The sequence below is a fragment of the Hydra vulgaris genome, chromosome 15, assembly GCF_038396675.1.
Source record: "Hydra vulgaris chromosome 15, alternate assembly HydraT2T_AEP".
Lineage (NCBI taxonomy): Eukaryota > Metazoa > Cnidaria > Hydrozoa > Anthoathecata > Hydridae > Hydra > Hydra vulgaris.
The window spans coordinates 53,586,343-53,610,737 of record NC_088934.1 but is presented as its reverse complement, the minus strand read 5'-3'; the positions used below and the strand labels follow the sequence as shown (position 1 = coordinate 53,610,737).

At 26.0% G+C, this 24,395-nt stretch overlaps 1 protein-coding gene across 2 annotated transcripts; it reads right to left on the bottom strand.

Moving 5' to 3' along the window:
• Positions 1 to 668: 668 nt before the first annotated feature.
• LOC100215618 (uncharacterized) lies at positions 669 to 23,761 on the bottom strand. Of its 2 annotated transcripts, none has more exons than XM_065820284.1 (9): positions 23,648 to 23,761; positions 16,066 to 16,537; positions 10,553 to 10,792; positions 10,113 to 10,249; positions 9,827 to 10,044; positions 3,887 to 4,047; positions 3,713 to 3,776; positions 1,561 to 1,706; positions 669 to 1,238 (listed from the first exon to the last, which is right to left on the bottom strand). In XM_065820284.1, the coding sequence occupies exons 2-9, from the start codon at positions 16,526 to 16,528 to the stop codon at positions 964 to 966; spliced, it is 1,704 nt and encodes a 567-aa protein (XP_065676356.1). In that variant the 5' UTR covers positions 16,529 to 16,537; positions 23,648 to 23,761; the 3' UTR covers positions 669 to 963. The 2 variants fall into 2 exon arrangements, with proteins under 2 accessions (XP_065676356.1, XP_065676357.1); XM_065820285.1 differs by having other exon boundaries at positions 23,660 to 23,761.
• Between the last annotated feature and the right edge of the window lie 634 nt (positions 23,762 to 24,395).

The window sequence follows — 24,395 nt, the reverse complement described above, 5'->3', positions numbered from 1 at the left end:
TTTTCTTTTTTAAAAAAAGTTCTTATTATATTCCAGCTGGTCTTTTATATTCAATTTCTCTTCCCCCTCCACCACCTAACACTCACAGTTTCAAATACTACTTACTAATATTGATAAAAACACAGTGAATTTGCCGAAAATAGATTGGCTGTAATTTATCAAACTTAAACCCAATATGTTATGTACAAGTATGACCTCGATGAAAAAACTTCATGGAAATTATACCTGTAAACTACTAACTAGATTACAGGTAATATAGTAATATAGCAGCTATATTATATAAGCTTAAATATACCGAATCTTTTGCTGTTCTGTAAAAGTTATTTCATTGCACATCTGTGTCATCAATATCTTTGTATTACGTTTCATATCTTAAACTAGTTTCATGAATTATTCTTTTGTTTATGTTAAAAAGATGTCAGATATTGTCAATAGTTAGGCAGGGCCGACGACACGGGTTCCAAAGTGAGAGGGCGTAATCTTCAATTTTTAAATAAAATCCTCTATATCTAGAAATTTCTCAAAACAAAAAAAAAAAGTCCTTTAAAAAAAAAGTGCGTGTGGGGTGGGCAATGCCGCCCTCCCGCTCCCCCGGTGTCGTCGGCTCTGTTAGGTGAGGTATAGTTAAGGTATAGTTGTCAGAACGGTATCAAATAAGCAATTCAAAATTTCATCAACTGATTTTAAATATCTTGTAAAAAAACATACTCTGCAACTATTTTGTAATGCTTTAAATAAAATACGTATATACAACATATACATATAAATATAACATATATATATAATACTTAATCACAATATACAGTAAATTTTAAAATAAGTTAAATGTGTAAAAACAATAAGTTAAATATAAAATATGCAAATTTTTTTACATTTAAAATTATGTAAAAAAAAAAAGAAAAAAAAAGGCGCCAAAATAAATGCCTTTAAATGCATGAACGCATAAATATTTAGCTACAAAAACTAACTGCGACAAATATCTCTTCCAAACACATAAGACTTCATCCAATCAAATATTACATAACAGCGCATTCGTAGACTGATGCATTTACTTGCATAGACTCCCTTCCACATCCAAAAAGCAGAATAACCTTTAAAATCGCCAATTTTAGGGGACTCTAAAACAGCTTGATTGTTTCCTACATAAACAAACGTTCCTAAGTGGTTATAAAGAAAGGGATCAGCAGACACAAATGAATCTTCATTATCTAACATTTCAGGTTCATTCAGCAGCTTTCCTGAGAGTATAAGTAAAAAAACAATAATTAACAAAACAAATCAAAGTAAATAATTAAGTATGCAAACTATAATTAATAAAATAAATAAATAATCAACGAACAATAAGGTAAATAATAAATCAACGAACAAGTATAATATATAACAAGTACTTAACCTTTAAATTTTAAACCTTTTTCCTAATATGATGACTTATTATAAAAGTAAATTCCTAATTTACTTAAGTACACTCCTTATTCTTACCTAAGTCTTCCTGATATTCTTACCTAAGTACACTCCTTCCTGATATTCTTACCTAAGTACACTCCTTTCTGATATTCTTACCTAAGTACATTCCTTCCTGATATGCCACCTGAGCTGTCGGTGCTAAAGAAGTTTTTTTTGAGTCCACAATTTTTGCTAGACTATGAAGATCTTTTAATGATATACTTCCTTCACTTTCAAGTTTCAAAACTTTAGAATTGTATAGCCTAAAAATTAAGTTAAGGGGATATGTTATTATTATTATCAATTAATAATAAATGTAGCGTAGCCAACTTACTTCTCAATATTTAGCCAATATTCGTAATAAAAATTTTAATTTTAATTAGTTTACCACTGTCCTTTTCTATGGAAAAAAGAGGGCATTGACAACATTAATAAACATTCATAATCTTTTGTCATATTTACTCAAAGTAAGACTTCAAGTAAAAATTATTTGTTTTTAGATTACACAGTTGGAATAAAATAAAATTTCTATTTTAATATAATTATATTTCTATTTTAATATAATAATAATAAAATAACTTTTACTTGAAATCTTACTTTGAGCAAATATGTCAAAAGATTATGAACGTTTATTAGGGTTGTCAATGCCCTCTTTTTTCCATAGAAGAATATCATAAAAAATAACAAATTTTTTTAACTGTATTACACCTTAGGAATGCTTAACATACTTCTGGATTTTATAAAATGTTACACTTAGTTTTCCATTGTATATATTTCTAGTAAAGTAGAAATGTACTCTCGAATCTTTAACAAAAGGGAGGGGGGCTTAAGACCTCCCGTTTATTAATTTTTACTTGTTATCAACAAAAACTTTATCTTGAAACTAAAAAAAAAAAAAAAAAAAAAAAAAAAAAAAATTCAGTGAAAATCGGCCTTAAAAACTACAAAATAATTATTTCAGTCACCAATAAAAACAAAAACTTTCAGTGTAAACAGGCTATAAAAATTTTTTATAAAAAATACTTATATTGTAACATAAAAAATTTCCCACCCCACACCCATTTTTATTAGATCTGGACTGAAATTTCCCCCCTCCCGCCTTGTATTAAGGACTCGAGAGTACTAGTCTACTTTCTGTGAACGAGTTTGTAGAAGATGGCAGAAATAATTGTAGAAAATTTTTTTTTAAGGAGTCAAACAAACCTTAGCAACGCTGGAAAGGTTGGAATGTTTTTTGAAAGGTTTTCATGTATCTGATTTAAATGCAACTATATATATATATATATATATATATATATATATATATATATATATATATATATATATATATATATATATCTGTTTGCTTCCTTTTCTTTTATATTTATTATATCTATTTGATATATATGTTGCTTTCCTTTTTTAATATTATACTTATTGTAACTATATTATTATAAATATAATGTGTAATAACAATATATGTAAAGATTTTTATAAATAACTATTATAGTAAACATCATGTTATAATTCATTCGTGATTAGCTAGCAATATAATTCATTCGTAATTAGCTAGCAATATAATTCATTCGTGATTAGCTAGCAATATAATTCATTCGTGATTAGCTAGCAATATAATTCATTCGTAATTAGCTAGCAATATAATTCATTCGTGATTAGCTAGCAATATAATTCATTCGTAATTAGCTAGCAATATAATTCATTCGTAATTAGCTAGCAATATAATTCATTCGTAATTAGCTAGCAATATAATTCATTCGTAATTAGCTAGCAATATAATTCATTCGTAATTAGCTAGCAATATAATTCATTCGTAATTAGCTAGCAATATAATTCATTCGTAATTAGCTAGCAATATAATTCATTCGTGATTAGCTAGCAATATAATTCATTCGTAATTAGCTAGCAATATAATTCATTCGTAATTAGCTAGCAATATAGTTCATTCGTAATTAGCTAGCAATATAATTCATTCGTAATTAGCTAGCAATATAATTCATTCGTAATTAGCTACCAATAAAAAAGCTAAAAGTTGAATATAAGAATAAATTAATTTTTGAAATAAATTGTAATATAAATAAAAAAATAATTTTTATTTGCTTTTTCTTTTTTAATATCATATCATGTAAATATTATTAGAACAAAACAATTGAGAGCAGGGCTACTCCAACGATAGGAGAATTTATTCTCAAGCCCCAATAAATAATAAAAAATTTAAAATACGTTAAAATTTTAATGATTCATAATTTATTTTAATAACAAAACATCTTACTTTTTAAGTTCTTTAAAATGGTAGCTAAGATGTGGATACTTTATTCTACCTTTTTCGATAAGTTCTAAGAAATTTTTTCATGTTAAAAATATATTAAACATTGTTTAAAAAAAATATGTTCTTTTAACTTATAAAATAAATTTTTTTAAAAAATATAAAAAAAATTTTTAATACCTTCAAACTGAGATAAACTTTTGTCACTTTTAATTTCAGTGTCATACAACATTTCAATATAATCTGATATTTTTGTATATTGTACCACAGCACAATCACCAAGAGCAAATACATTAGATGTGTTTTTAACTTTCAAATGACCATCTGTCAAAAGCCCCATTCTATTTCAAGAAATTTACTTAGTTTACTTTTATAACATAACTATATATATATTTTTTTGTTAATTCACCTCCTCAAGGCTGAGGGGGCCACTACAGACAAGGAGGCTACTTGTTTGTGGTATAACCCTTTCTCAACTCTATAACTCCAAAACATGAACCTTGACAAACAAAGCCACTGCGTGGAGAAACGAGTTGAGCGCGGTACTCCAGGGACGTGGTGGGGATTGAACTCAGAACCTCTTGCTTATGAAGAGAGTGCTCTACCACTACACCACTACCGCATTATATATATATATATATATATATATATATATATATATATATATATATATATATATATATATATATATATATATATATATATATATATATATAAACACACATATATATCTTATACTGCTGATGTAAGTGAGCAGTGTGACGCCATAATGAAATAGCCTGCTGCCGGGGGCTTGAGTACATACATCGACTGACAAATAGTCTGACTCGCAATGGAGTGCTGCTACATCGACTGAGGGTTTGGCATGGGGCAGCAATCTTTTCATTCATTACTCTTCATTTATTTTCTTCTTTTTCTAAAAAACCTGTATCGAATTAGATACAAAATAATTAGATAGCAAAAAAAGTGAGTTTATATATATATATATATATATATATATATATATATATATATATATATATATATATATATATATATATATATATACACATATATATATAAAATATATTTTACATATTTATATATAAGGTATATATAAATATATAAGATATATATATATATATATATATATAAATATATATATAAGATTTAAGTGACATCTTTAGCAGTATGTGTAATAATATTATAAGCATTCCTAACATCACATACGGTATCATACTATTTATTTCTTTTTTCACGTAATATTTCGGCTCATATAGTGAGAGCCATTATCAAACTGAAAAAACCGTTCAGGTTTTTTCAGTTTGGTAATGGCTCTCACTATATGAACCGAAATATTACCTGAAAAAAGAAATAAATAGTATGATACCGTATATGATGTTTTAATGCTTATTCCGAGGGTTGTATATATATATATATATATGTATATATATATATATATATATATATAATATATATATATATATATATATATATATATATATATATATATATATATATATATATGTATATATATATATATATATATATCTTATATTGTCTGTTTAGATAAGCAATCTGATATTATACTGATATAGCCTGTTGCAGTACAGACAAGGACTGACTAAATGGGTACATCAACTGAAAGTTTAGGTTGGGGAAGAAATCTTTTTTTTATTATTATTCTTAGTTTTTTATTTTATTTTTCTGAAGAAGCCATAGCAATCTACGAATCTATCGATTCTGAAGAAGCAATCTATTTTTAAATACTATCAACAAAGACAATATAATACTATTTACCTAAATTTCATTTAAGTAAATCCATCGGTAAATTACAATAAATTACTGGTAATTTGCCAGTTTTTTGTACGGATTGTTTCAATAACTATATTAATATTTATAAAATAAAAATATTTATGCTATTTGTGGGTCATTCTATTATATAGAAAACAAAAAATTTCTTAATTGAAATTTAAATAAAGTATATTTGAAATATCTTCATTGAAAGTTGAAAAAGGTGGGAAAAGAATACTTTAGTTGAGTTCTAAGTAGGGTAAACAAGTAATACTTTAATTGGGTGTTGGATAGAGGTTTATTAGGGTTTTTTTGTCCATAACATTGCATGTAGAAACATTGCAAAGTTAACTCTATTAACATTATGCAAGTTTGCTGAAAGGTTTATTTCAGAGGTGGATAGCATTGTGTTGTTACCTTTGTGTATGAAGTTGAAATAGCAAAAGTTTTGTTTTTGATATAAATTACTTTGATTGTGGTCAGAAACATGTAAATGAATCGAATGTGGATTAGAACAATCAAATTTGAATTGAATTCGAATTCTACATCATTACTAACCAATCTTTCTTAAATCAAAATGTTAACTTTAAATTTTACCATTACTACCAAATATGTAGGAAAATTTTATATTCATATCAAACGAAAAAAAGACACAACATAGTAGATGTTTAGAATTGTTTTGAATTTTTGGAAGAACACTAAAAATCTGAATGTAATAAAAAAGGAATTTGTACTTTTGACAAATAAATGTATGAGAAAAAACATTCAAATAGTTTTTGATTATTTGACGACCATTTATTAAAAAGCGTTGACCCTGAAAAAATATTTTTAGGTTCAACACTTTAAATCAAACAAAGGCTTCTTAAGCAATTGAATTAATCAAAATAACAATTAAATTACTGAAATTGATATTTAGTTATTATTTAATAGTAATTTTTTTTACTTCACCTTCTCAAGATGGTAGGGACCACTAAAGTTAAAGAGGTTACCATCTTTTAACCATTTAACTCTGAAATACTTGACAAACAAGGTTACTGTGCAAGGAAACAAATTGAGCAAGGTACTACCAAGAACATAGTGGTGATCAAAATTAAAACTTCTTGTTTACAAAGTGAGCACTGTATCACCAAACCAATATCATTTAAGTTAAACCTAAGTAACCTACTGTTAAGCTTAGTAATACTTTTTTTTAATTTAATTTTTTTTTTTGTTTCTTTTTAAATTTGAAATGTAAAAATTAAAATATTTTCAAATTTCACTTAAAAATTAAGAATAATTGATAACTACATAAAAATATATTTAATTACATAAAATTACTTGTTGATACATTTTTCGTACCTGAACAAAATTTATAAAACTAGCCAAGTTTCAATAAATTCATGTCCTTGCTAGCACACGAATATTTATCTACCAACTATAGCGTACTACCAACTATAGCGTACTACCAACTATAGCGTACTACCAACTATAGCGTACTACCAACAATACATCTTACTAAAGTTACTGGAAGAGAAAAGATGAAGATTGTAGACCAAGATAACGATTGACGGAAGACATAAAGGATTGCTAATTATATGAATCAGAAAAGCAAGATGAAGGAAGCGAATTCCAAAGAACAGATGTTTGAGGAAAAAAACTAGTCGAATAAGAGTTTTTGGAGCACTTAGGAACAGTCACGGAAAAAGGATGAGACTTAATTGAGTGATGAGTAACACGAAAATGAATTTTAGTAGATGACACAAGAGACGCTAGCTCTTTAGAGCAGTGTCCATTATAGTATTTGTAGAAAAGAGAAAAAGAAGCAACATTATGACGATGTGATAATGGTTGGAGGTTGGCTGCAAGAGCAGGTCCAACTATGTTTACAATGCATTTTTGCACCTTGTCTAAAGGAAAAAGGGCATCAATAGAAGATCCGCCCCAGATATGGCAGCAGTATTCCATTAAGGCTGGATTTGAGATATATAGAGATAAAGAATAGAATCTGAAGTAAGAAAGTGTTGAGCTCGATAAAGAGATGCAACCTTAGCAGATGCAACTGATTTGATATATGGTTTCCAAGAAAGATCATAAGTAAGAGTTAATCCTAGAAGATGAAGGGTAGATGACTCATCGAGTATATTACTGTTCATAAATATAGGAAGATCCAACTTATTGCAATAACGATTGGCTGAAAAAAATTGAGTTTTATGTGTATTGAAATTCACCAGCCACTGTGAGCCCCAAGCTATAGCAGAAGTGAGATCCCTTTCAAGCTCAAATGCCCCCTCCAAGCAATCAGAGAGTGTTGACTTCTTATCACAAGAATAAATGGTAGTTTTATCAGTGAACAATCCCACCTTAGATGTCAGAATATCTGGAATATTGTTAATGTAAATTAAAAAGAGTATAGGGCCAAGGATAGAACCTCGAGGAACCCCTGAACTTACAGAATAAGAAGAAGAGTGCTGTCCATCGAGGACAACTTTTATGCTACAATTGGAAAGGAAGGATTCAATAATCTTAAAGATGTTACCTGATACATCATAAGAAGAAAGCTTATGGAGAAGACCAGCATGCCAAACTTTATCAAAAGCTTATAGTTTATGGTACTTTATTCATGTTTAAATTTGTTGAAGAACTTGACTCAAAGCACAGATAGCAGGCCTTGTTAAGAAGCGTTACGCAGCTCGCATTTTGCTTGCGAAAAGGCGATTTGCCTACGCGTTCAGCAGTTTTGCGCTACACAAAAACTTATATCTTTTAGAATATTTAAATTATCTTTTGATTATCGTTAACGTGACGTTTATTCAGAAGAAATAAAGTCGTAAGTAAAAGCATTTAACCGCAATTGTAAACTAATAGATTTTTTTGTTAAAGAAACAGTTTGTTTCATAATTTTTTTTTTGTTATTAAAAATTAGTTAAAAAAAATAAAGTGTTTTAAGTTTTATCTTAAGGAATTAAATACATAAATTCCTTTTAAATATAAAAATTATTTTTAGTCATAATAGTTTAAAAAATGCACGATTTATTTTAATGTAAATATTTTATTAATAAGATATTTTGTTTATTGTTAATTAAATAACGTAAAGTTTTAATGACGTTCATTTAATTTATGAAAATAAATTACACAGGTCAACAAAAAAAAAATTTTTTTCTGGTGCCGAGCAAACAACTTGTTTTTTGTATAGCATTTCTCATTTTGATTTCAAATATGTAAAAAAAAGTTATTCAAAAGTATGTCAACCTAAGTCTCAAAAGAAGCGTATTGTCATAGAGATTTTAGAAAATATAAATATTTTTCCTTAAAATTTATTGACAAAAAAATTATGTAAAAAAATGCTAGACTCTTAAAAAAAAGTCAACAAATACACCAAAAATACACAAAATACTTATTTTTATTACAAATAAATAACATTTTTAAAATCTCTATGAAAATACGCTTCTTTTGAGACCCAGGTTGACTTACTTTTAAATAACTTTTTTTTCGACAATATTAGGGACTTTACCCTAAATACTTAAGATTTGAACCTAAATATCTTTACAACTTGACCTGATGGTAAAAAAAGAGTTGCATATTTGAAATCAAAATGAGAAATGCTATACAAAAAACAAATTGTTTGCTCGGCACCAGAAAAAAAATTTTTTTTTGTTGACCTGTGTTATGATCACGAATATGTTATCGGTAACTGATAAATAACAAAAAAAAAACTCTATTGTTTAAAAACATTATTAAAAAGAGTTCACAAATTAAATAAGAAAAAAAAATTTTTTTTTCAAACAAAAACTAAATTTTATTTTTTTCAAAATAAAATTTAGTTTATATTTGAAAAAAATAATAAAAATGATATTTTTAATAAGAACTTTAATTTTATTTGTAACTTTTGTTATAGTGAGAAAAAAAAAACTGTTTGTATGATTTTTAACGCGATAATAAAATAACTTTAATTACAATGCGCTACTTGTAAAGACGCTAGTGACGCAATATAACTTCTAACGATGCAAAATATATTTGCTGAGTTGAGTTACTTAAAAATGCGTTACGCGTTTTCGCTACGCAGCGAAATCTCGTAACAAGGCCTGAGATAGTACTCAAAACATTGCTTAATAGCCCAAGCAATTGCCTCTTTACTATTAATAAACCCTAAAAAGTAAGAAAGGGCTCCAAATGTGGCCTCCGCAATGCACACCAAAAGTACGAACAGGAACATCTATGCGCAACATGGCACTGTTAATACTTTATATATATCTTCAGCAAACATTCAGTTAACATATGTGTTTTTTTAGTATGAAGTCATCAGAGTTGGCTTTTTGCATTAAAAATTTGCATTAAAATTAAAAGAAATAAAAAACTATAAATTTTTACTTGTTGTTCTGCCCAGGAATTTGATTGATGACTTTTTTTGTTAACTCTCTTGGTGTGATCCCTCCACACCATACACATAACCCATAAGGCATTACACTATGTTTCTTAGTTTGTGAATCTTGCAAACTTATTTTAGTTTTTCCAATTTCTGTTACAAAAGTACTAGTAACCACATTGATACCTTGTTTCTTAAACAACTCTTCTGTATAACTACTTATCTGAATAAAAAGAAGAAATTGTGAAATCTTCTAAAATATTAATTCATATGACTCCAAATACAACTTACATCTTCAGAAAATGTGTAAAGCACCCTCTTTAAGCCATCAATAAGTGTTATTTGGGCTTTTTCAATTAAATGTTTTGGATAATATTTCTGGAGATCTTCTTTTACAAAGTCGTGCAATTGTGCTGAAAACTCAACACCTAAACCACAAAACAAAACAAAACAAAATAAATAAAACAAAACAAAAGAACATGAATAAAAGAACTATGTTAAAATGTTAACAATAACATAATTTGATCGATCAGTTTTTTATTTTAATTGTTCTGTCTTAATTATTTTTCAATCAAATTTTTTTGTCACAAATTAAAATTTAAATATTTAAATTTAATTTAAAAAGAAACTAAAGTGCATCAAAAATTAAGACAAAGTTTTTTTATTAAATCTGTTTAATGTTTAATTTATTATCTGTTATAATTATTTGAATGAGTAGAATAAAATAAAACCTGTTGGCCCAGCACCAACAACAACAAAATGCAAAAGCCGTTGTAATTCTTCATCTGAATGGCCAGGAATTGCAGCAGATTCGAATGAGTCCATAATATGTTTGCGAATGGCATGTGCATCATGAATTGATTTCAAAAAATGCGTGTTCTCTTTAACACCTTGAATGTTAAATGTAGCAGTTTCTGCTCCTATGGCTACCACAACATAATCATAATCCAAACAGAATTCTGATGATGTCACTTAAAAAATTGATTATTTATTACCAGATAGTTTAAAATTGGAGGTGATGTCAACAACACACAAATACAATAAAACACATAAATATTTATAACTTGGTTGCTTAAAAACCAAGTTTTATGTCAACAACGCACCAAAAAAAATTGACAACAAAAAACTCGCCTACTCAGCAAAAAAAAAAAAAAAAAAATTTAAGCTGTTAAATTTGTTTCTTTTTATTCCTTAATTTTTTTTTGTTCCTTTCACAACCCTTAAACTACTAATCTCAAAATTTTAAACTTTTATTAAAATGTATAGGTTTTTGTTAATTAATCACGTACATTACTAATGTACTACATTAGTGATGTCACTTAAAAAATCTCTTTTCTCCAGGAAAAAAAGACTTTTATTTAGCTCGCAGGATTTTTAAAGCGAATCACCATGGTTCAAATTTTTTTTAAAAGACAAAATAAAAAATTTTTATTTTGTATTTTAAAAATAAACTTTAACAAACGAAAAAAAATCTTAAAAAAAGCTTAAAATTTCTATGAACATCAAAACAGCGGGTGAATTTTTTTTTGCATATTTAAGGATAGAGATTCTATATTAATGTATAGATATGTTATTAATGTGCTCAGGTTAAGTCGACGCTTTAACACACATTAAAAAAAAACTTTCTTTCTCCCGGAAAAAAAGACTTTTATTTCCTTCAAAATTAATAATTGGGGCGAGTCCTAATAAACTGAGGATGGTCTAAAATAAAATTTAATAAAAATGAATAGAAACTTAATAAATAAAAAAAATTATTAAGCCCATTTTTTATTTTCTACCACCTACTAAAAACTATTGATATAAAAAGAATATAAGAACGGTCAGTGTGGAATAGAATTACCATATATATATATATATATATATATATATATATATATATATATATATATATATATATATATATATATATATATATATCAGGTCTTGTTACGAGATTTCACTGCGTAACGAAAACGCGTAACGTATTTCAAAGTAACTCAACTCAGCAAATATATATTGTATTGTTAAAAGTTATGTGTCACTGGCATCTTTTCAAGTACCGCATTGTAATTAAAGTTATTTTATTAACACGTTAAAAATCATACAAACAGTTTTCTTTTCCTCACTATAACAAAAGTTACAAATAAAATCTAAGATCCTATTTGAAAATTCATTTTCAGTACTTTTTTTCAAATATGAGCTAAATTTTTTTTGAAAAAAATATTTTTTTCATAAAACGTAACATAATATTTGTTTATTTTCTTATAATTTTACAGTTGGTTTTAGGTTATTTTATTAATTGTTAATAAATTTTTTCTAATTTATTTTGTGAACTCTTTTTAATAATGTTTTTAAACAATAAAGAGTTTTTTTTTATTATTTATCAGTTACTGATAACATACTTGTGATCATAATTTACTTTCATAAATTAAACAAACGCCATTAAAACTTTACATTATTGAATTAACAATAAACAAAATATCTTAATAATAAAATATTTACATTAAAATAAATCGTGCATTTTTTAAATTACTATAACAAAAAATAATTTTTATATTTGAAAGGAATTTATATATTTAATTCCTTAAGATAAAACTTAAAAGACTTTATTTTCTTTAACTAATTTTTAACAACAACAAAAAAATTATTAAACAAACCGTCTTTAACAAAAAATCTATTAGTTTACAACTGCGGTTAAATGCTTTTACTTATGACTTTATTTCTTCTGAATAAATGTCACATAAATGATATCAAAAGATAATTTGAATATTTTAAAAGATAAAAGTTTTTGCGTAACGCAAAACTGCTGAACACGTAGACAAATCGCCTTTTTGCAGGCAAAATGCAAGCTGCATTTTGCCTGCGAAAAGGCGATTTGCTTTATATATATATATATATATATATATATATATATATATATATATATATATATATATATATATATATATATATATATATATATATATATATATATATATATCAGGCTATTTGCTTTATATATATATCATATATTTGATATATATAGGCTTTGGAGTAAATGAGTGCACGAGCTATAAATGACCTGTCTAAACCCGTCTTCGTGAACTACGCGAGCCGCCTATCCAGAAAGTCTTGCACAAGCTTTTTTGAAAAATTAAAGTTATTATGTTTTAATGAAATTTTTTTTATTCATAAATTTTGTTGCTTCCTTATGCCAGGTATAGTAAAAATTTTAATTGTAATAATAAATATTTTTTTAGCGATAAAAAGACAGAAAAATAACTTCAAAAAAACAAAAAAAAACCTAATGTTTTTCTTTAAATAATTTTTTATATTAAAATAATTTATAATAAAATAATTTTTTTTTAATAATTTAGTAATTAAGTAAGTAATAAATAAAAAACAATATTCAAATGCTAAAATATAATCAATCGTTCTAAAAAATGACAATATATAAAAAACTGTTATACTTCATGTAGTATAAAAACAAATGCTCTTGATTATATAGTTATAAAAGTTTAATTACCAAAGTCTTTTTAAATGATTTGTCACTCTCCTACTTGTTAATAAAGCAATTGTAGAAATTTTTTATATACAATGACATTTTTATTCACAAAGAAGAGAAATCTCTTCTTCTTTGTGAATGAAAATGTCATCATCAAAATTTCTACAATCGCTTTATTAACAAGTAGGAGAGTCATTTAAAAAGACTTTGGTAATTTTAACTTCGAATAGTTGTATACTTGTAAAGTTGAGATAATAGTTTTTCGAAGTTACACTGCTTTTGCAGTTTTTATCTTTCGCTCAGAGTTATTAGTGTGCGCTCTACTTAGTGAGTTTTTGTTATTATGTTTTTGTTTTGGTTGTGTTTTTCGACTTTTATTTAGACTTTATTTCTTATTCTCCAGACTTATCAGTTGCATAACCAAACTAATAATTTGCAAGCAATGCAAAAAATGACAGAAAAACAACCTTTGCAACCATCACATTTTTTTATTCAAGCATCTTGACATTTGCTTAAAAAATTTGCAATGAACGTAGCAATTTTGCAAGATCTATTTGAGTATTAATATATTGTCTTATTAAAATAATAGAAAAAAATATAACATTTTTTATTGCGTTCCTTTAGTGGATTCATTTTTCTTGTGCTTTGTAAATTAAATTAAATTTTAAAAATTTAACCACGATATTTAAGCTATAAAGATATAGTGACAGTTATATTAAAATCTTTTTTTAAATAAACCTTGAAACAAAGAGTTCTATTCTTTTACAATTGTTTTTAACTGTTTAGACTAAAATTTTAATTATTACTATCTTTTCCGTTTAATTTACTATCATACTTTTTTATGAACTCTAATTGATTTTATATTCTTTTCAGAAATTAGGAGAAAATATATGTTATGTTGATGTGATATGTAAGTTAAAATTTGAGGTATTCTAATTTTTAATTTTTAAGAGACTTAGTACAAATGGATTTTTTCAAGATTCTGGTATATATACTTTTTAAATATATTTTTCTTATATATTATAGGCGTGTATAAAAAAAAGAATTATATGAATTAAAAAAAAAAAAAAAAACTTTTTTACATTTTTTTATGAAAAGAACAAATAGAAGGGTATTAAATGGAGTATTATTTTATAAATCAGGTTTATTGCTGTAAAATATATTTAAATGTATTAAATAGAGCACAAGTATAAAAATGAAAATAAAATATGAAGAAATCATATAGTATTATTTTTATCATACAAATAGAATATACATATATATAAATAAACTGCCGCCTTTTTCAAAAAAAACCAGGAAGTTAACGCGGAAACTAAACAACTGTGCATTAAAAACCAACAAGTTAAACAAATTTAAAGTATGACAAACTAGTCAATCAATTATGCAAAATGAGTGATTATACAGAAAAGAAATTGTCTTTATTATCTAAAAGTTCTTGTATCAGTTTACAAATTTCCAAAGAATACTGAAAACCTGGACTATTGTGTTAAATTCTTTTGCATCACATGTATATTATGCCTACTTTTTAACATACTAATTATTTATATTTTAACATAACACAAAATAATACGGAACAGTTATAGCTGTTTAAAATAACTTGCTCGATTTTTATTTTTCCATCAGAATATTCAAAAATTATTTTTTCCACCATTATTTTAGCATATCCTGAATGAAATAGTTTCATTTTTTAACTAGTAAAACAAAAAGATTTGCACGGGCATGGAGGCGGGCGTGGGCTATAGCCTGCAATTCCTGCCGAAGCCTGTACATATGTATTATACAGGTCATGGTAAGCCTTTTTACTCTGCAAACAGTATAATTTATGATTAAAGGTTTTTTGTAAGAAGTTAATTTATGATTAAAGGTTTTTTGTAAGAAGTTAATTTATGATTAAAGGTTTTTTGTAAGAAGTTAATTTCAAGTGGTTCCCGGAAGAATAAAAAGAAGCTGCATATTTTTCAAAATATGCAGTAAACTTTAACTTTTTAATTATTGTCAAAAAATTTTAACTTCAGTCCCCTTCATGATCTTAGAACAAATCATAGCTGAAAAAATAATTAATTATTTAAATTTCAGCTTGTGGTAAAAATACAAATTAAAAGAATGGAATATTTTTAAAAACATTCTGAATGTTTTTAAAAACATACCAAATTTGATTACATATTTGATGAATTGTCAGCTTAAACCAAACCCTCAGTCTGTGTAGCTGCACTTTCTTGTAGTAGCAGGCTGTAACAAAGTCAATTTAGCAGCACTCCCTTATAGCAGCAAGCTATAGGATAGTGGATGTAGCAATACTCCATGCTTGTTATTAAATATTTTATATATATATATTTTAAAAATAAATATATATATACATTTTTAAAAATAAATATTACACACACACATATATATATATATATATATATATATATATATATATATATATATATATATATATATATATATATATATATATATATATATATATATATATATATATAGAAGCCCTCGAAATTAGAGTTGGCATTTAGCAATGCCGACCCTAATTCAATCCTAGTTAAACTATTTACTAAAAATGAATTAAGGAATAAGTATAGAAATGGTCAGTGTGGAATAGACCAAGACCCATATTTTACAGGTCTGGACTGCTAATTGATGAGTGATAGTGACTAATTTAGCAAAGCTATTGAATGCCATTGTAAAATAAGGAATGAAACCATATAAATAAAATTAAAGTGAAAAAAAAATTTAAAAAACTAATAAAAAAAAATAATAGATAATCAATAATGTGTTTCTTACCAGACTTATCATGACAAGTAACTTTTTTATTCTCAATGTCAATGCTTGTGCACTCAGCTTCATAAAATTTTCCTGTATTCTTATATCTTTTTGTAAGAAGCTTTCGAACAGGTTCAATAATGCTATTTGATTGCACATTTCCAACTGTAACTCCAGTTAACAATGGAGTAAAAACAAAATAATTAGTTGGCGAGACAACTGAAATATCATATAAACCGGGCTTAAGAGATTTCAACAAACTCATAGCACCCCAACCTGAACCAAGAATAACAAGTTTTTTTTTGGGAGGTTCTTCTTCAATAGCAAGGACAACACAAACTGCAAAACCTACAGTGGCAAATGAGCCAACTTTAATCAGACCATAGACTCTTGTCCAATTAGTGGTTTTTTCTGAATATGTAAAAGATTTTCGTGTAATTCCTAATTTGTGACGTGCACGCAGTAATGTTCTTGATAGTAACATCTTTATTCACTTCAGAAAAAAAAAAACTTAAAAAACTAAGCTCAATGATTCCAACTAAAAACATAGGAACTCAAATTAAGAGAAAGAATTATACCTAAAATGCAATATTATAATTTATTTAATTTTAAAAATGTCCTAAAACTAAAAAAAAAATAAGGAACTAATTTTCTTTTAATATCTTAATATAACTAAAAAACTGAACAAAAAATAGCAACTTAACACAGTTTTAAAACACTATAATTATATAGTAAACAGCATTGTATATAGACTGATTTTTTTAAATGCTTTTTTTTAACAAATGTTTATAATTAAATAATAAAAAACAAAACTGAAGTTACCATAGTAACAACTTCAATTATAATTAAATTACAAATTGAAAAAAACCAAAAACATTTACACATGTGGGTTCAACACCAATTAGTGAAACTATATTAAAAGATTTCAATACCTGAGCAAATAAATCAGAAAAATAGGATCAATAAATAAATCCTACTTACATAGAGATAATCTAGACCGGACACACATACACTTCCTGATCATACATCTACTTTTATTTATAAAAGAAAATAAAATACATATTATGTGGACATAGTCATTTATCATTAGCTAGATAATGGTTGTTTATCATTAGCTAGATAAATTAAAGTGCTAATTATTTTAAACTGAATAAAATAATTTTCCTTTTTTTTTTTTTTTTTCTAATTTGAATTCAACTTTAAATTATTAAAATTGAATTCAAATTAATAAATTAAAATTTAAAATTTGCAAAACATATAAACCTTAAAATACGAATTCTTCAAAAAATCAGACAAAAGATTTTGATGGATAAATTAAAAAAAACAACTGAAAAAGAGCTAAATTTGTTTAGTTTATTTTAAAAAAGTGAGAAAAAGATGTTTTTAATTGTCAATAATCTTTCACTGAAACATGAACAAAAAAGCTCTAGGTCTTAAGCAAATTCTTCAATGATTCTTTTACAAATAATTTTCATTTAGATTCTGCTTTATAAATTTTCTTCCTTCCTGATTTCTTTTTTCTTTTTTTTTAAATTTCCAGTTTCTACATATTCTTCCTGAAATTTTTCACGCTCTTTTAAATATTCCAATTTTGCCTCAGAATAAAGATCAGGTTTTTCTAATCTAAAGAATTTAAAACTTTATGGACAAATTCTTTAAATTTTTTTTCCAAAATAAAATTTTGAATTTAAATATTTATAAATATTTTATTCATACTCATTGCTAATGCAATTTCTGAGAGCTTGGACTTCGCCTTTACAAGACCACATTAAAGAAAACACTCTTCCTTTAGAGCATGCATCAAAAGCTAAAACATTTTTTGAAAAAAATAATAACAAAAAATTTCATAATTAATATTACAATATCATTTTTTATATAAAAGTAGTGGGAAAAAAACTATAAAATCGAAATATTCACCCTTCATATAATCTTGACATAAAACTTTTGCTTTTTTTTTCATTAAGTTTGGAATAAGAACCTCAGATTCAACTTTGCGAAGCTTTTCACCTGAAGCCCATGGTGCAACAAATCTCTGACTATTTTGTTCCATACTAAGTATTTTTACAAAACTTATTTTGTTTGTAGTTATTTTTGTAATGATTTGTCTAGCTTTAAAGTACAGTATAAAAAAAAACAAAAAAACAATATAGAATAAAAACATTTTAAAAACAAGTAGCATACATATACAACATAAACTCTTTTTATTTATTTCTATTAACTACCAAATTTAACAGTGGTTATTTGCATTTTTGTTTAGGAGCGATTTTTTTATTGTTTTTTTTTCTTTCAAAAAATGTTAATCACCTGAAAAATCTCAGGATTTAAAGCAGACAAGTAGTTTGAATGCTTTTTTATGCAAATCATTATTAAGCAACAAGAGAAATAAGAACAATTTCATAAAACATTAGTATTGGTAGTAAACAGTGCTCTTAGTAAAAAATATTAGCAGGTAATATAATTATTTTAACAAATTAGATTCTACACTTTAAAAAGATTCTATAATAAAAGAATTCTTCAAATTTGTTTTTAGATTATGCTTACTAAAATCATTGAAATGAATTTAATTAGATTAATAGAAATAAGAAAAATAGGAAAATTTGTAAAAGTGGGGTGATTGAATTAAAGCAAAAAAAAAATTTTCTCTACCTAGAGCTCGATGGCATATATGAAAAATCCTTATAATAGCTTTTTATATTTAGTACAGATTATTAAACATAATTATCATACTTTATGAGCAGCTATCAGGATAAGTTACTCTAACTTTACTTCAAAAAGTACGAATTTTGAATTGAATTTTCAGTTTTAATATAATGAGATTCATAGATTCACATTACAGATTTTTTGTTATATTTTGTTTTACAATTGTGCTGAGCAAATATATTTTGTTGTTCTATTGTACTAAACAAACATATTTTGTTGTTCTATTGTGCTGAACAAACATATTTTGTTGTTCTATTATGCTGAACAAATATTTTGTTGTTCAGTTGTGCTGAAAAAATATATTTTGTTGTTCAGTTGTGCTGAACAAATATATTTTTCATTAAGTGTTTGTTACATTTAAGAGTTTAATGTTGCAATGTAGTTTATAAATTAGGGAAATTTATATGACAAAAAAAATTAAAGAGGTCATTCTGAAAGTGATAAAGATTCATCATTTACCAGATTTTTTCATTTTGAAAGTGAATAATTTTATTGGCTATGTTTTAAAGTGATAAATTTTTTTAACAATTTATTTTAATTCCTATATCTCATATTTTAAGTAAAAACCAAATATGGCACAATATGTTAATCAAAAGCAGTCACAGTTTTCAAATTGACGAAATACCTTACTTTGGGCCGGCAAACCAATATTTATTGAATATTATTCAAAACTGATTTTATCGTTTAAATTGATACAAAGTATCAATTTAAATGATAAAATCAAATATACAGGGTGTTAACCAGAAATAAATTTGATACAGCATTTTGACGATATTGGGAATTTGTCAAAATATTTCCCAATCCTACCCCCCTCCCACCTAGGATCAAAATGTGTTCCAGTAATGTGTGGGGTCCTCTTTTTATAAATTTTTTCTTCTTCTACTCCACTGCAGCGCTGCATACATTGATTGGACAGCATCAAAAATAAAATAAAATACCGTCTGTAACATTAATTGAAGATAAATATGAAATCAACACAAAATTAGACCTAGTTTCACAACAATACGACAAATAAAGCTCTGATTGCCAAAGATATATTAAAAATGATATATTTTTATATTATAAAATAGTCAGTGTATATTCATTAATTATTATTAAGAACAATAGTTTTGATTTATTTTAATCTTAATATATTATTGCCGCTTTCATTTTAAGAGTATTCTTTTGAATATATATTTCTTTTTCAATGGTGGGTATTAAATGGCGATTTTTAAAGTAATATAGGGATTTAAGTACAAAAATACAAAATGTCAGCAGTAACAATAACAAATGTGGTTTAATTACAAAAAAAAATGATCGAAAGTATCTGACGTAGGTGGCTTCTCAATACTTTTGTTGACAAAGCACATATACTACTTGAAGAAGAGTTTGCAGTAAGACTTAATAAGTTATTTAACTTTTCAGCCAAAAAAGGCAAAATTTAAAAAAAAATGGCATTTGTGGGTGTTAAACCAAACAAGTTAGTTAAGTTTTTAGATTGGACTCAATACAATAGAAAAAATTATTTGCAAATTTTGAGAAATGAATTTTACAAGTAATTTTCCGAAAAAATCCCAAAAACCGCTAGGAAAATTCTAATTCTCAAGAAATTTTTTCCAAAAGACATTTTTGCAGTTAAGCAATCGCATAGTTATACCAATAACAGCAATTTTATTTCAAGATATAAACAATTTTTTTTATTTTATTTAGGTACCCAAAAAGTCCTTATGGTCTTATCACGGAGCACCCCAGAAGAGCATTCAATAGAACATTCACGCATCCTTCCTAACTAATGTCTCAAAACTTGCCCATAGGTGAGGTACGAACCCTGGATTCTTAAATTCTTAGAGAAGTGCGCTAACACTGCACCATGACTGCTAATTAATAAATTAAAGTTTTTTACGTTATTTTTCTATTAGTTTTAAATAATAATTCATTTTCACTAATATTCAAAACTACTATTAAACTTTAATTTGGCAAAATTTATTTGGAGAATGAGATTTTTCACCTTTAAATTGGGAATTTAACTCTTTTGAACATTTGGGAATACCGCATTTGCCCCAACCAAACCCTCAGTCGATGTAGCAGCACTCCCTTGCGGGTCAGGCTATTTGTCAGTCGATGTAGCAGCACTCCCTTGCGAGTCAGGCTATTTGTCAGTCGATGTAGCAGCACTCCCTTGCGAGTCAGGCTATTTGTCAGTCGATGTAGCAGCACTCCCTTGCGAGTCAGGCTATAAGATAGTCGATGTAGCAACACTCCGCGCATGATTTACAGTAAAAAAAATAAAAATAAAAACATTTTATTAAAAAAAATAAAAATAAAAACATTTTATTAAAAAAAATAAAAATAAAAACATTTTATTAAAAAAAATAAAAATAAAAACATTTTATTAAAAAAAATTAAAATAAAAACATTGTTTACATTGTTAAAAACATTCAAAATGTTTTAAAAACATTCAGAATGTTTTTAAAAACATTCTGGTCAATTAAATTTGCGTTTTTGTGGTTTTTTTAAAAAACGATTAATTTGTAATTAAATTAATGGTTTTTACTTTCGTCCAACACGGAAATGTTGGACCAAAGTTAAAAGTAATTAAAAGTGACGTATATGTTGGCGTAAGAATCACTTTTTTCCTTCCGCTCTTCCCAAAGCCAACAAACTATAGATCTATATATATATATATATATATATATATATATATATATATATATATATAGATATATATATATATCTATATCTATATATGCGGTATATATATATGCGGTAGTGGTGTAGTGGTAAGAGCGCTCGCTTTGTAAGCGAGAGGTTCGGAGTTCGACTCCCACCACGTCCCTGGAAGTACCGCGCTCAACTTAGTTTCTCCGCGCAGCGGCCTTGCTCGGCAAGGTTCGTGTTTCGGAGTTAAAGAGTTGAGAGAGGGTTGCACCACAAATAACAACTAAAAAAAAAATAAAAAACACAAAAAAATGAGTAGCCTCCTCGACTGTAGTGGCCCCCTCGGGCCTTGGGGAGGTGAATAATCTAAAAAAAAAAAAAATATATATATATATATATATATATATATATATATACTATGTTAGTGTATTCTACAAATAGAGTGCTCAATATTCTTAAAAATCAGAGCAATAATAAATTATGCGGTAGTGGTGTAGTGGTAGAGAGCTCGCTTCATAAACAAGAGGTTCCGAGTTTGATCCCCACCACATTCCTGGTAGTATTGCGCTCAACTTGTTTCTCCGCACAGCAGCCTTGTTTTTTTATATATATATTTATATTTATATATATATATATATATATATATATATATATATATATATATATATATATATATATATATTTATATATATGCATACCTTATATTTGACACTTACGTACTCCAAATATGGCAAAAAATGACTCCTAATAACTCTTTGTGTTTAAAGTTGACAAAATTCTGTAAATATTACGTAAAAACAATTAAAATAGTTGAGTTAACTAAATAATGTCATCTTTTAAAAAACCCATTTTAACAGGAAAACCCAACTTAACAGACTAGGATGTTTTTTGTTTTAATAATTCAGAACGTTTTTATTTATATTTTTTCATTATTTCATTTGTTTTTCATTTTTGTTTCATCAACTAATTTATATAGGGATAAGCACAAACAAGTGAACACACATTGATTGATTTAAATCATTCATTAATTTTGAATGATTTTAAATCATTCAATATATGTTCACTTTCATTCAAGAACATGCAAGGAGTGTACATATATCGACTGACTTAAATAGGTAGAATATATAGGTAGAGCACATACATAGACTGACTTAAATAGGTATAAAAAGCAAGAAGTGTACACACATCAACTAACACAAATAATTAAAATATGCAAGGAGTGTGGCTACATCAACTGAGAGTTTAAAATTTTTTTATTAAAAAAAAATTTAAAAAAAAATTATACCCTCAGTTGTTCTAGCCACATCAACTGAGGCTTTACAATTTTTAATAATAAAATATTACATATATATTACATTATTTATTAATAAAATATTACATATATTTGTATTACTTTATCAATGATTGACAGCAGACCAATTTGTGAATTAAATTAAATTTAACTATTTAATTAAAGGCTTTAATTAAATAGTTAAATATAATTTAATTTACTACTTGGTCTGCTGCCAATCATTGATAAAGTAATAAATATATGTAATATTTTATTAATAAATAATATATTGTCAAAATTTAAAATAAAAGTCATAATTTAAATAAAACCCGTTAAAATATTTCATTAAAGCATTACATTAATGTCTTTTAAATAATGTAATTATAATAATAATGGCATTAATGTAGTGGCATAATAAATAAATGTCATTGTTTAAAGGACATTATAAAATAGTAACTGTTTATATGGCAAAATTATATCTCTTCGTATACCTTAGTCGACTAACTTATTTCATACTAGCCCTATAATTTTGTTGATTTTTTTTTTTTTAAACTCACAATAAAAAATATTTATAAATATTTTAAAGCATCAATAAAACAGGCTTTTTTTTCTATCATAAATATGCGTTGCATTAATAACATCTGCTAAATTTACTTAAGTTAGAGTAAAAAACAACAACTTTATTTTTGAGTATGAAAGTTAATTAAACTAAACTCGATAAAAATATGTAAAAAAAAAAAAAAAAAAGTGCGATAAAACCCCGTACGAAATTGCGACACGCAGCAGAAAAACAAAAAAAGTGCTATTTAAATGTTTTAAGGTTGCGGTGTATTTGACCTAAAAAGCTAAGGCTGCATTAAAATATAATCATAAGAAGTAGATCTATTTCCAATGAATATGATCAAAATTCTTATGCCTAATTTTTGAACTTTAGCACTTAATTGGTTAAGTTCTCGAAAGAGAACATGGAGAATCTTAAAAAACAAAAAAAATTACCTAAAGTCGTACCGTTATTAAAATCCTCGTTTGTGAATATTTTAAAACATGTCTTTAAACTTTTAGATGCAGCGATTATTTTTAAAACCTCAATGCATTTAATCAGCCAATTCATTCAAACGAAAATGAACAATTCATATTAAAAAGTTATAGGTTCAAAGGTTTTCACGCGTATTGCACGTGTTTTTTTTTTTGTTTTGTTTTTTTTGCGTATTTCACAGCCATCCTACTTTGATATAAAATGAAATAAATTTATCTGAAAATACATATAAATTTAGTGCTGTAAAGCTTTAATTTTTATATCCTCTACGTTTTGCCAATGCATAATTATTGCTCGAGAATGTTTATTAAAGCCTAGAACATAAATTTTTTTAAAAGGGTTTTCGAAATAGTTATGTTTTATTTTAATATATTTTTTTAAATTGAATTTGTTCCACCAGTAAATTTATTTGATTAATAAGGAATAGACCAGTGGGTAATCCTCAATGCCCAGGATTCAGAGATAATATTTTAACAATTAAAAAAAATAAATCCTTTATAACTTTAAAAAAATCTAAATTGATTTAACGCTAAAGTTATTTTTAAAACAGAAGTAGGAGGTCTTATAAGACGTAATTAAGGTCATTTTAAAGATATTGCGGTCAGTCAGTTATTAGTTTAAACATAAGTGATTTTTCCGTAAAATATCTGGTCTGCAGAATGTTTATTAAAATTTTTGTTTGCGCGAGGTCTTATTTTTGTCTCCACA

Excerpts from the sequence above, each read along its gene's own strand:
- LOC100215618 (XM_065820284.1), bottom strand. The coding sequence starts at position 16,528 with ATGTTACTATCAAGAACATTACTGCGTGCACGTCACAAATTAGGAATT. Across the intron at positions 10,045-10,112 it reads TTTACACATTTTCTGAAGAT|ATAAGTAGTTATACAGAAGA; the intron begins GTAAGTTGTATT and ends CTTTTTATTCAG. Across the intron at positions 1,707-3,712 it reads CATTTTAAAGAACTTAAAAA|GCTATACAATTCTAAAGTTT; the intron begins GTAAGATGTTTT and ends CTTAATTTTTAG.